Source organism: Peromyscus eremicus, chromosome 18 (genome assembly GCF_949786415.1).
Source record: "Peromyscus eremicus chromosome 18, PerEre_H2_v1, whole genome shotgun sequence".
Taxonomy (NCBI): domain Eukaryota; kingdom Metazoa; phylum Chordata; class Mammalia; order Rodentia; family Cricetidae; genus Peromyscus; species Peromyscus eremicus.
Window position 1 is genome coordinate 25,562,982 of NC_081434.1, and position 13,404 is coordinate 25,576,385.

General features: G+C 33.7%; 1 protein-coding gene across 1 annotated transcript; it reads right to left on the reverse strand.

The window, feature by feature from the left end:
* Positions 1–2,280: 2,280 nt before the first annotated feature.
* Mgat4c (MGAT4 family member C) lies at positions 2,281–13,027 on the reverse strand. The gene is made up of 3 exons (XM_059245556.1): positions 12,881–13,027; positions 6,363–6,510; positions 2,281–4,176 (listed from the first exon to the last, which is right to left on the reverse strand). The coding sequence occupies exons 1-3, from the start codon at positions 13,025–13,027 to the stop codon at positions 3,035–3,037; spliced, it is 1,437 nt and encodes a 478-aa protein (XP_059101539.1). The 3' UTR covers positions 2,281–3,034.
* Between the last annotated feature and the right edge of the window lie 377 nt (positions 13,028–13,404).

The window sequence follows — 13,404 nt, forward strand, 5'->3', positions numbered from 1 at the left end:
TATTTTTTTCTCTTGTTGAATGAAATTCCATTGTGTATAAATGCCACACGGGGAGGGAAAAACAACTTAATATATTTGAAAAGTGCCACAATGAAAACTACTACTTTGTATGTTGAAAGAAAGTCAAAAACTAAATGGACATGAACGAAAGAAAGCGGTAGGCTGAAGAGATGGCTCAGTGGTTAAGAGCACTGGATGCTCTTATAGATGATATGTTTAGTGAGGAGCACAGACATCTGTAACTGTAGTTCCAGAGGATCCGGTTCCTTTCCTTGAACTCCACAGACACTATGCACACACGTAGTACACAGCAGATATTCATGCAGACAAAACACGATACACATTAAATAACAATAATCAACATAAATCAATAGAATAAAAGCCAGAAAGAAGGTAGGTTAACCCAGGCACAAGTTATAAAGAAAACATACAAACCACCCTGGGTGACTGTAGCTTATCCAATGATGGTTACAGTAATGAAAGGAACTTAAGATTAAAATATGACTTCTTTTGGTCATAGTCACATTTGTAATTCCCCAGCAGGCCTCTAACCCCAACCTCTTCCTCTCATCAATCTTTACTAAAGCATTTTTTCAGAAAGTTATATAGAACCATAGATGGTTTTTGGAATCACACGTGCAGGTCAATGTGTACAAGCGTCTAGTTCACAGCAAATAACCGTTTCTGATTTTAATGTTTCATGAAATTGGAATACAACTGTGTACTCTAAATCACCAGAAATGCAGAAAAATGATACTGTGAGTTCTGAGGTCCATGTGAAACACTATATAGCCAATCAGTTTTTAAAAATCAGAAAAACAATATTTTTAAGTGTATGGCAATTAGTATTTAATAAAAATTTCAGATGTTTTATGGCAGTGTTTATATTTTCTTACAAGTTTAAATTTTAAATATGCCACAAATAACTAGTATTCGCATGTTCAAAAAAGGCTAGCATCTCCTCTAACACTGTAAGAAATGTGGGCAACAAGGTGTGCAATACTGGATATAATAAGAAAACTGCAAAACTTCTGATTCAGTCTGATTTTCTCATTTAATTGTTCTTAACAGAGCAAATAAAATAAAAACAACCTAATCTCTTTTGGACTATGTAAGTGTTAGATTTGTATTTTAGAATAGAAAGAATAGCAGACACACTTGTCTTTTTTTCTTTTTTCTGTTTTTTTAGTATCATAAATATATTTTTACACAACACATACACAGACACACACATTATATACACATACACACAGAGAGAGACACACACACGTGTATGTATGTGTGTGAGAGTATCATCATATATATACATATTAACCTGTATTTGATTTTTCCCATGAGCACATACATATGAAACATCCTATATTTCTCATTATAAACCACTCCATTTGGTTACTTCTCAAACTGTGAATAGGGTGACCACTGAGTACATTCTGAAACACTAAAGTGTTTGAACACATTGTGGTGTCTTGAATTTCTTTTATGGAAAGATGGAGACAACTGAACAACCCTCAACAAAATTTGATTACTATTTATATGCAGGTAGCACAAAATCATCAATTAAAACAGTTTACAATCATCACACAGCATGGTAATGTGATTTGTGGAGCAGTTTTGTTATCTAATTCAAGGTAGTCTAGCAAATTACCTGGAACCTAAATAAGACATGGGACAGATGCAAATTGAATGGTGGTTTGGTGGTTAAGAGCACTTGCTGCTCTTACAAAGGACACTGGTTTGGCTCCCAGCATCCACATAAGATATCTCACAATGACCTGTAATTTGAGTTTCATGGTATCTAAAACCCTCTTCTGGTTTCTGCAGACACTGCACAGATGTGGCATACATAGACACATAGGAACAAACAAATAAATGTTAAATAAATAAATGCATACATACATGAAAGAAGAAAGAAAAGGAAGGAAGGAAGGAAGGAAGGAAAGAAGGAAGGAAGGAAACAGAAACCCTAAGTTCTGGTAGGAGAGATCTTCACAGATAGTAAAGAGTGTTGTCTATTAATCAGAACAAACAAACAAAAGAATTCCTTCATTTGTTATTTGAAGGAATAGCCCATTGGCTACAGGAAAACAAAAGAAAACTAATTTCTGCAGATTTTACTTTTCTCCCATATAAGACAGCCATTTAATCTTCCCAAAATATGATAAATTACACCAATTTCAATCACATGAATTTTAATACAAAAAAATATAAAATCAATTTCAATTTTTCTGCATATACTGAAACTGTTTGGACAAATGGACTTACTATAGGCCATCTCTCTTTGTCTGTTAATTACAGGTATCCAATGTAACCTTAAAATACTGAGCTTGACTTCTTTTTTTTCCAATGGGAAGTTAGGAATGTACTTCTTCCCACAGAAAATTTATTAAAAAGTGCCCAATTAAATGTTTTAAAACAATGAGCAGTGTTCATTTTCATAGAAATAACCAGAGAAACGATGAGTTTTACCTCTGCTTTTCCACAGCCCTACTTACACAAAATAGTTTGTTGTAAAGATACCACATCTCTGAGGAGGTATTAATTGTAGAAATACAGCTGTCAGTGAGAGCCTAAATTTCCAAGAAAAGTGTCCCAGTTTATGATTGCAACCAACTGCATATTCTCAGAGATTCTTTAATGAGAAGCTATCTGATCATATCAATTATCAATTCATGAATAAATGTGTACAGTTGGCAACTGTGTTTTAATTATCATCCAACAAAAGAATTTTCTCATTCTAAATCATTCACATCACTCTTTTTGACTATTGGTTGAAATCGTGGAGCTGTGAACATTTAAATATATGAATGACAGCAGCTTGAACTACAGAATGATATTCAACCTCAAAAGTGAAAACAAAAATACCAGGGTGTGTGGAGTAAAATTGCAATTAAAAACTGCTGAGACGATCACATTTTTCTGTGACACATCACATCCATTGGTTGCCTTCCAAAAGACAAACGTAGCAAAAGAGGAAGATAGGAAAACCTGAAACAGGAAGACCTGCTTCAGAAACTCAGTGTACTGACTTAATTGGCTAGGAAGTCCAAATGCTGATACTCCGAATTATCAGCCATTCTTTTTGTGTTTTGGTAACGCATATCCTCATGCAGTGTATGTCAAATGGAATTTTTTGATTCACATCTGACATTTCAAAGTTTCCGTTTTTGAAGTCCCCCAGTCTTAAGTAAGTATCACATTGTCTTATTTGTTTGCTTAACGTAAGTTTTTCCCCAACATCTAGAGCTCCATGGTGCAAAATGTCATTCTGTCTGTCTTCTGTTCCGGTATTCACTTTAATTTTTTTAATTGTAATTGGATTTTCAAATATAATGACAAATGTATCTCCTGTTGAAGGTGGCTTTCCCCAGAAGTACTCATCAACACTGCTATAAGCCTTGCTTGCTTCATAGTTTTCAAAGACGTTCATGTTGGTGTAGAGACTTGCGGGAGGGTTATCGGGGATGTCGAATGAGTCCTCTTCAAAGTCATCATCCTTCAGCTTGTTCTCAGTTCCTTTATAGGATGAGTAATAGCCCATGTGCTGAAAGAGAGAAGGTTTAAACCGGATCACATTTTTCTGAGCCAGCAGACCTCGGAAGTGAGTCAATAGCCAGTCACAAGGCATTTCTTGATAAAACATTAATAAAAAATGGGCCAGACGTGGGAGATCATGAGAATGATAGAGTTTACCAATGTAGCCAAGCTTTGAGAATTCAAGAGTTACCCAGTACGTTCCTTCTAAGGATGCAATGACTTTCTTGATGGCAGTTAAGAAATTTTTGGAACACCGAACATCATCTTCAAGCATTACATAATAGTCTGAAGTATTGGCACAAAAATTAAGCAGAAATGCATAGTCTACATTTTGCTTGGAGCGAAATCTAACTCTATCTTCTGGGTCATTGTAATTTCTTTTAAGACCATCCAGAACTGGATAATATTCTTCAGGAGCATGTATAACCATTAATCTTCCTGCAATAATGTGATGGGCAAATTTCTGCATAATATCTTGGACCATAACATCACGCCAGGATGAGTTAAAGTCTGCTAGATGCACCACTACTGAAATTTCCTTTAATTCCTCATAGCTGGACTGTTCAAAAATTGATTTTATTGTCTCAAGTAAATAGTTTCCTTTTTTCCGTTTCACTGATGAGAGTCCAATTGTGAGATATCCTGAGCAAAATAAATCAGAGGAAGACAAATAAAATGTCAATAGGTTTCGGATAATGTAACAATAGGAATCAAATAACCAAGGTTTATGTTCTTTAGGCCTGCAATTATAGTTAGTAAATCTAGTAAATGATTATGTATTGAACATTTTAAGATTAGAGTATTAAACTCGTTTATCAAGGGCTACAGTGTTTTATGTACATTTGATATTTTATATGAAACACTAATTATATCTCTTGAGCAATCTAGTATGGATCTTATCAATATTGTTTTTGAATTATGAAAATGAAAGTATTCTAAAATATTCTATGCCTTAATATCCCTATATATTACCATTAGAAAAGAGAGACAGAAGTTTAGATACAAACGTATTTACAAACAAGTCAGACACAGCACTTCACATCTGTAGTCTTAGCAATTGGATGATGGAGCCGGAAGGACTGCCCTGAGTTTGAGCATAGTTTGGTATTCACTTTGACTCAAAAACCAAAACAAGACAAAATACAAATGAACAGTGTAAAAAATAATAAATAGTATCTACAAAAGTAAATGGAATTTTATAATTAAGGCTTGCAAGCTAGACTCAAGTAATGAGAATGAAAAAGACTAGACATTTATTTTAATCATCTATAAAATTTCCAGAGACTGTATATTTCAGTTTCCATATCACATCACTATCTTTACTAAAAGAATTAATAGGCAGACTTCACAGTTGTATTTTGAAATTTGTGTGATATGTCTTATAGAAAATAAACAGTTTCATAGGATTTATGAGTCTGAGGCCAGCCTGGGCTACCAAGTGAGTTCCAGGAAAGGCACAAAGCTACACAGAGAAACCCTGTCTTGAAAAACAAAATAAAATAAAATAAAATAAAATAAACGTATCACTCCCCAAGCACATGGTTCCAAGCTATGAATTTACTGTTTCATTTGTTTTGAAAGCTATTTTGCACTGATATCCATTGGAAAATTTTTCTTAGATTTAAGTAAAAAAGCAAAAACTGGATATTTTTAGGTAAGAAATATCCCCAAATGCATACTATTTACCTCTGACAAGCTTTATCATCTTTCTAAAGTCTAATTTCATATCTTGAAGACTCAATAAAATTTCTTAATAACCATTGAGTGAAAATAAATATCTTCATTTGTGTAAAGCTTAGGGAGTTAATACGGTCCTTTTCCTGATACCATAGGTATGTGTAACAAGCCCAGCAAACGTCATTCCTCTCTTCTACCATTCCTACCTGGGATGTATAACGTAAGTCACTGACACCCAGTTAACAATCTGTTGTGTTCCTGTCAATCTGCAGTGGTAACCACATGCTGGATGGAACTTCATTCTTTTTTTTTTTTTTTGGTTTTTCGAGACAGGGTTTCTCTGTGTAGCTTTGCGCCTTTCCTGGGACTCACTTGGTAGCCCAGGCTGGCCTCAAACTCACAGAGATCCGCCTGCCTCTGCCTCCTGAGTGCTGGGATTAAAGGCGTGCGCCACCACCGCCCGGCGGAACTTCATTCTTTGTGCTTTTAATTCCACTCTTTTAAAAACCAGACCACACAGAAGCCACTTGAAGGAGCTCTACATTTTGAATGCTTGTATTTTTTCCCAATAAGAAAATCTTCTTCATATTGGCTTGAGTAAAACTTTGTTGTCTTACTGAATCCTCCTCAACTCGAATTTAGATGACAAATCTTTGGAACAATCATAATGTTTATGAGAGTGCCAGTAATTAAACCTCAACTTCTGGCAACCTGAACCATGAGACAATTAAAAAAAAAATCCCCTAGCTTATGATAATCTATGATAACCCTTTATAAAATAATACACTATCAAAATCACATTCAAAATTACTTAGAAATTATAAAGTTAAATTATCAAAGATTGGAAATAAAACAACATAGAAATACTTTCAAGTTAAATTTCTGATTTTAAAGTCAATGGATAATTATTTATCTCGTTTATGGCCCTATAACAATTTTTTAAATGCTTTTAATTAAAATTTGGTATGTTAATAGTTACTGGGTCAGAATGTATTTGCAAAGTTTAAAGAATGTTGGATCCTTCTTAAGCTATAGATCTCACTAATCTCTCTCTTAATCTTGTGCTACAGAAACATAACAAATTATCATTATTTTAATGAAAATTTCAGTGTTTAATGCAATTTTTATTAAAAATGATTAGGGATACTTACGCTTTCTCTGTAAAGGTGTCGCAGCTAGGTAGCGATAGGTGACATTTATGGTTCCTGAGAAGTTAGATAAATCCTTGAATGTGTGAACATAGCGTTCAGAATTAAGTTGATGTGTGGATGTTTCTCTTATGAGCTGCTTGTCACCTTCCTAAATGCAAAAAATATACATGCAAATTTAATAAACAATAAGTGGCCACAGATTAGGTGACTATCTCCTTACACAATGGAGATATGTGTAGTGTGAGTATTTTGAAAGTTATGTAAATCTCAATTATTAGCCCATAATCACAAGGTTATTAACATTGACTTGATTTCTTACCTTTAGCTTCTGCTTTAAACTTTCTCACATTTAATCATTATTTTGAAACCCATCTGCTTTTTTATAGCATGAACTATTATTCTATTTTTCAGCAAATCAATCCTTACTTGAAAATCCCCATTGCCAACACTTTAAAATTCTGAAATTTTCAAAACATAAAATTTGTTGATGATCAATTTGCAGCTTTCACCTGAGTTTATTTCCTTCCAGACTCCTCAGAATTTAGCCATATTAATCTACTTACCCTTCTACAAAGGCTTTCAAATGAAAAAAAGTAAGTATTGATTATAACATTTAAGGAAAGGGTAGGAAGTATTAACTATAAGTAAACAATTTAGATTAGGAGAGATTTGTTACAAAGTTTTATCGACTCATTTACAGATGACCGTATAAAGCCATTGTAGTGGACTGAATGAAAGTAACCCCCATTTGCTCATAGGCATTGACACTATTAGGAGGTGTGGCTTTTAGGAGTAGGTGTGGACTTGTTGGACTAAATGTATCACTGAGAGTGGGCTTTGAGGTTTCAAATGCTCAAGGCAGTTCCACTGTCACTGTGTCTGCTACCAGCAGATTGGGTTGTAGAACTCCTAGCTACTTCTCCAGCACCATGCCACCCTGAATGCAACCATGCTTCCTGCTCTGATGGCAATGGACTAAAACTCTAAGCCTGCAAGCCAGACCCAATGAAATACTTTTCTTTAAAAGAATTGTTGTGGTCATGGTGTCTTTTCATAGCAATAACATTGACTAAGACAGTCACATAATTTCAAATTGTTGAGAATGAATAGCCATTATCCTTTTGACATAAAATTGCTCATCTAAACATGTCCTTCAATAACATCAATTAGAATACATTTGTGCCTAGTCAGAATGAGTTGAGATCTTGTTGGCATGTCATCTTTCTTGTTGTCATCTTTTTCTCTGTGTGTATATACGCATACGTGGACATTTGTTTGTGTTTGATGTTCTGGCTAAAATAATTAAGATTATTTATATTCATTACAATTAATGTTTTGGTGGTGGAATTTTGTATCATTACATTAACAGAAGTACTTACATTTAAGGAAATTTTCAAATTCAGGTTAACTATGTCCTGTTAGCCATTATTTGCTTTTGTTTTCTCTAAGCTTTGATACAAGTTAAATGGCACATTTTGATAATCTGATAAAGTTATTATTGGCCATACCTTATTAGATTACTTTTTGGTCATATATACTATGATTTCCTACCACATATTTTGAGAGAATCTGATTGGGAAACCATGTTTCTTTTTGGTAAGTTGTTCACTTCACTCTGTGTGGTTAAATAGATATATATCTAGTGTTTGTGGTAGCAACTTAAATGTGTCAAGTGCAAGCCACTAAGACTGTAGAAAAAGTAAATTCTTTAAATGAATTTTGCCTTGAGTACTTATCTGTGGTCAATAAAACTTTAATTAAATCTACTCTAAAAGATTGGATAATATTCAGACACAAGTTTTACTTTGATTAGAGCACTGAATACTTAGTTACTGGCTCAAAGGGGAAAGACATAATTAAACTTTAAAATCCATGGGCAGATTTTTTTTTCATAGGATAAAAAAAGAATTACTGGGATATAACAGGAGAGCTAAGAATTCTTAACTATGGGCTATACAATTAAATGAAGGAAATTCAATCCTACAATCTTTAAAATATTTAAGTATTATTATGAAATTTATTCTGTCTGTGCTAACATATTTCTGCTGTGGATATCGCTCTGTATAAATAAAATGCTGATTGGCCAGTAGCCAAGCAGGAAGTATAGGTGGAACAAGTAGAGAAGAGAATCTTGGGAACAGGAAGGCTGAGTCAGGGGATGCTGCCAGCTGCCGCCTCCTTGAGTACCAACATGTAAGATACCGGTAAGCCATGAGCCATGTGTCAAGGTATAGATTTATAGAAGTAGGTTAATTTAAGATATAAGAACAGCTAGCTAGAAGCCTGAGCCATTAGGCCAAACAGTTTGAATAATATTAAGTGTCTGTGTGTTTATTTTATAAGTTGGCCTTGGGGGCTTGGCGGGACCTGGAGAGAAGCTCTCCAGCTACATATTTCTATGATTTATATCATTTTAATAATTTGAACAAAGACATTTTCACAAGGTTTATAGGCTATTTATCATTCTCAAAAGCAATATACATCTGAAATATCTGCAATACAAGATTAAATAAAAATTTCTTTAAATTATATTATTTGAATATTCACTGAATTCTGATTACCCTAACTCTTTCATGCATAAATAATTTTATCTATTTCTATAGATCAACAGGTATACGTATAGAATTAATGTATTAAACATACAATTTAGGATTGCTACAAAGTAACTGCAAATTATCACATAGATTAATTCAACAATAATGTAATAGTGTATATCAATAGAAGACATTTCTACAAAACCACAGTTGTCTCTACACTGTATACATTTTTATATTCTGTTATTACATGAGGTTACATGCTAAAGAAACCATAAGATACAGAGTGTTATTTTTAAAGATTCTTTCCTGAGCATGTAAAAGTCTAGACCTTTTCTGTGATAAAATGGAATATATTCATTTTGGTTGAAGGACGTAGCAGAATATAAAATGAAACAGAACTGATATGGAAGTAATTAACTCAGTTCTCAAGAACAAGCTTCCTAATACTTTTAGCATCAATAAAAATGTAACTTTCACCTGAGCCTGTCTGGTTGGCTGCTTTCAGAGGCGACTGACTGAACATCCAGGCTCCCTGGATGCCTTCTTTTCTGCAGTAACTATGCTATAGTGTGTGTCTCGGTAATAAGGCAAAGCTTTATGACAATCATTTTCTGGATGATAATACAATTCAATGGACTCACTACAGTCTAAATATATACCCTGGTGGTTACTTTGAAGATGCTCACAGCTGAGAGGCTATGTTGATTGGGCATGCAATGTCTCTGCCACTTAGTTTGCCTTGTAAAGTATTTGTCTCTTCACTGAGTTATGCTTCCCTTCCGACTGAAAGTCACTTATCTTTCCAAAACTAAAGCAAATATACCAAGACATTAATATGCCTATAGTTTCAAACCACAAATAAATTTTCTATCAAAAAGAGAACTGAATGTGGTAAATAACCCTAGAGACCATTAATTCTGTTCATCTGATTTCTCAGAATTATAAGTATTGTTTCAGCAATACAAGAGAAAGACATTGCAGTTTATGCTTAGAAAATTGTATGCACTATGACATTATGGAGGCAAGATAAAACCCAAGAGAGATAAGCTTATGAAAAATAAAGTGAAAGAGGAAAGAGGAAAAGTGTTAAGCAGAAACTATACTGTATTTTATTACCAGAGACAGTTTTCAATAAATATTCACATTTAAGAAGTGCATATTAAAAAATAAGATTAATTTGTGTAGAAATTGTATAAATTGTGTTCCACAACTCTGCATTTTGATTGGTTGTGATTTTCTGTAATGATCTCTGTCTGTTGCAAAAAAAAGTTTTCTTGATGAGGGATAAGAAGCATACTTATCTTTGGGTATAAAGACAAATACTTAGAATGTAGTTGGGGATCATGCTGGTTTTCTACAGTGGTGGTTCTCTTCCAAGATCCTTGAATTCATTGGCCCTAGGCAGGAGGCTAGGTTTCCAGTACTAGGTATGATTTTCCTGATATCAACTGGGTCTTATGTCTAATTATAAAGCTGTTGGTTGCCACAAAGCTATGCATTTCACTACGTTTGGGGTTTTGCCCCATGCATGTCATAGCAGTGGTTCATAGGCATCATAGCTGGGTAAGGACACAGTTCCTATACTTAGGGAACTGTTGTGGAAGAGGGGGTGAAAACACTATACAATCCAGAGGGTATCCTATCACCAGAGTAGGTCAGTTCGGGCTGTCTCTCGACCATTGCCAGTAGTCTATTGTGGAGGTATCCTTGTGGATTTCTGTGGACCTCTCTAGCACCCTGCTTCTTCCTATTCTCATGTGGTCTCCATTTACCATTGTCTCTTATTCCTTGTTCTCCCCCTCTGTTCTTGATCCTCAGTGCATGTGCTGGCTGTTGGGAACCTGGGGCTTATACAGGGACACTTGGCTCAGCCTGGGAGGAGGGGCCTGGACCTGACTGGACTGAATCTACCAAGTTGATCTCAATCCGCAGGGGACTCTTTGCCCTGGAGGAGATGGGAATGGGGGGTGGGCGGAGGGGAAGGCGGGGGGGGGGGCGGGAAGGGGAATCCGTGGCTGATATGTAAAATTAAATTAAATTATAAAATATAAAATTTAAAAAAAAGATCCAGAGGGGAAAATGGAGTTTGCCATAAAATTCTGTCTTCTAGGAATATCACAAGCTACACTAATAAAGTCTCACCAACATGATTGCCAGAATTTGTGCTGAACAAGGACAATAACAATAGATATACTAGTGTGGATGGGGAAAAGCCCACTAGGTCTCAATTCTACCCAAAGAACTACAGACAACTAAATAATGCAGAGAACAGGAGAAATAGTCTTCTCTAGGAGAAAAAAAAAGAACACTAATTGGTTATCCATTACCAAATAGGGTGTGCACGTGTGTGTGTGTGTGTGTGTGTGTGTGTGTGTGTATGTATGGGTGCACAGGCACATGTGTCCATAACAGCAATTAACAACAGGACAGGATCAGAATTTGAAAGAAAGCTTTGGTGGTGGAATTTTGTGTCATTACATCAACAGAAGTTTTTTGGGGACGTTTTGGGGGGAATGGAAGGGGAAATATTATAATTATATGATCTAAAAATAAAGTAAATAATTTCAAATGATTATTTATTTATTTTATTGTATTTGTGTGTGCCTACATAAATTGATGTGCAGTGCAAATATGCAAACAGCATTGGGGTATAGAAGAAGGCATTAAATTTCCAGGAACCGGAGTTTCAACGGTTTGTGAGCCACAGTTTGGGTGCTGAAAATATAATTCTGAGTCCTCTGAATTATCATTAACAACTCTTAAACACTGAGTCATGTTTTCAGCCTTCTTGAAATGTGGTTTTTATGAAATTTAACATTATTGATTGAAAAAATAAAGACTTATGGGCTGAAGTTCATCATGAAATACAGTTTTACCTACAAATCTACTAAACAGATCAACAAATTAAAATACCATTAATGAATTAACATTAAAGATGTATTTAACATTCTGTATAATTTACTTATATAATTATTTTAAAGTAATCAAATTTAATCCTAAGTAACAACCTTTCCCCTCGACTTATACTGCTTTTCAAATTTGATTAGTGATAAGTTTTGTATTAATGGAAAAATTTTAGTCAAACAATACTTTTTAGTAGAAAAATCTATTATAAATTCATACATTAAAATGATGTAATTTTGACAATGCTTAGAGGACTTCACTAAACTTCTCAAGCCCGGACACCAACTTCAGATTTTTCTTACTGACTTATACATCTAGTATATTTTAATTTAAAGAACCCTTATGATGTAAATATATATGTTGTTCCAAATACAAAAATATATTACACATTGGGACAAGATAATTATGTATAATACAACCTAGTTAATAAATACTACTTTGAGTTTGTCAATAATATTATAGAAAATTTCCTTGTTTTTTAAAGAACTTTAATTTGGCTATCTAAGAAGAAGGAAAGGATTTTGAAGGATTCAGGGAAGGGGAAGAATATGATCAAAATACATTTATGTGTAAATTTTTTTAAATAATAAGAAAAGAAAATTTTAATACTAATATTGATAAGTGGCAAAATGAAGGGTATTATTTTCAAGAAAATTTCAACAGTAAGTTGTAAAATAGAGAGGGTATGAATAATGTTATCAATAAAAATTTGTTTAGTCTATATGTCTCACATTAAAGTCCAATGATTTTAATATTTTAATATATATGAAATTAGTACATACTACCTGTATTATATGATATATATTATATTAAAATGTTTATAACGTAATATATGACTATATATGTGTATGTGTGTGTACCAGCCACCATATAGTATTTAATAAAAAATAAATAAACCAGAGTAAAACAGGCTCAGTGTTGACACTATATGGCTAAAAGTATACATTTAGGATATATGCATAAATAATTCTACTCATATGAATACTGTCTGTTATATCAAGGTTGGGGTACATGTAGACTGACATTAAGTTTACTGAGAATGTGTTTTGAACTAAAAATAACATCTCCAAAACTTACCAGAACATAGCTATCTTCAATGTACAAGTTCATAAATAGAAGAAAAACAACAAGAACTCCCAAGAAAGACACTGTAGAACGCTTTCGCAAGCATCTCATTTTATCCAGCAGTTGAAAAATGTATTTCATTTGATAAAATTTAAACATCTCCTGTGGAAAAGAGGTAAAGAGTTACTAGCAATTAAATTGCAGTGTGAATAGTATAATCTCATCATTCAAATATTTGAGCTAAAATTTCATTTCAAAGTTCATACATAATATTAGCATTTATCAATGCATCATATATAGCTACCCTCTCAGAGTTAATTATAAAGACAGCAAGTGGATTAATATAGAAGAAAGGAAACAAAACACTTTTTGAACAACTTACTCCCTTTAAAGTAGTAAAATATAACCTATATTTTAATACAATGTTCTTTTTCAAATCTAATTTCAGTACTTGGAATTACAAAATCTCATTAAAATAACAAAAATATGAGGGATGGAAGAAGACAGCAACATGAAGCCAAGGTAGTGATAAATCT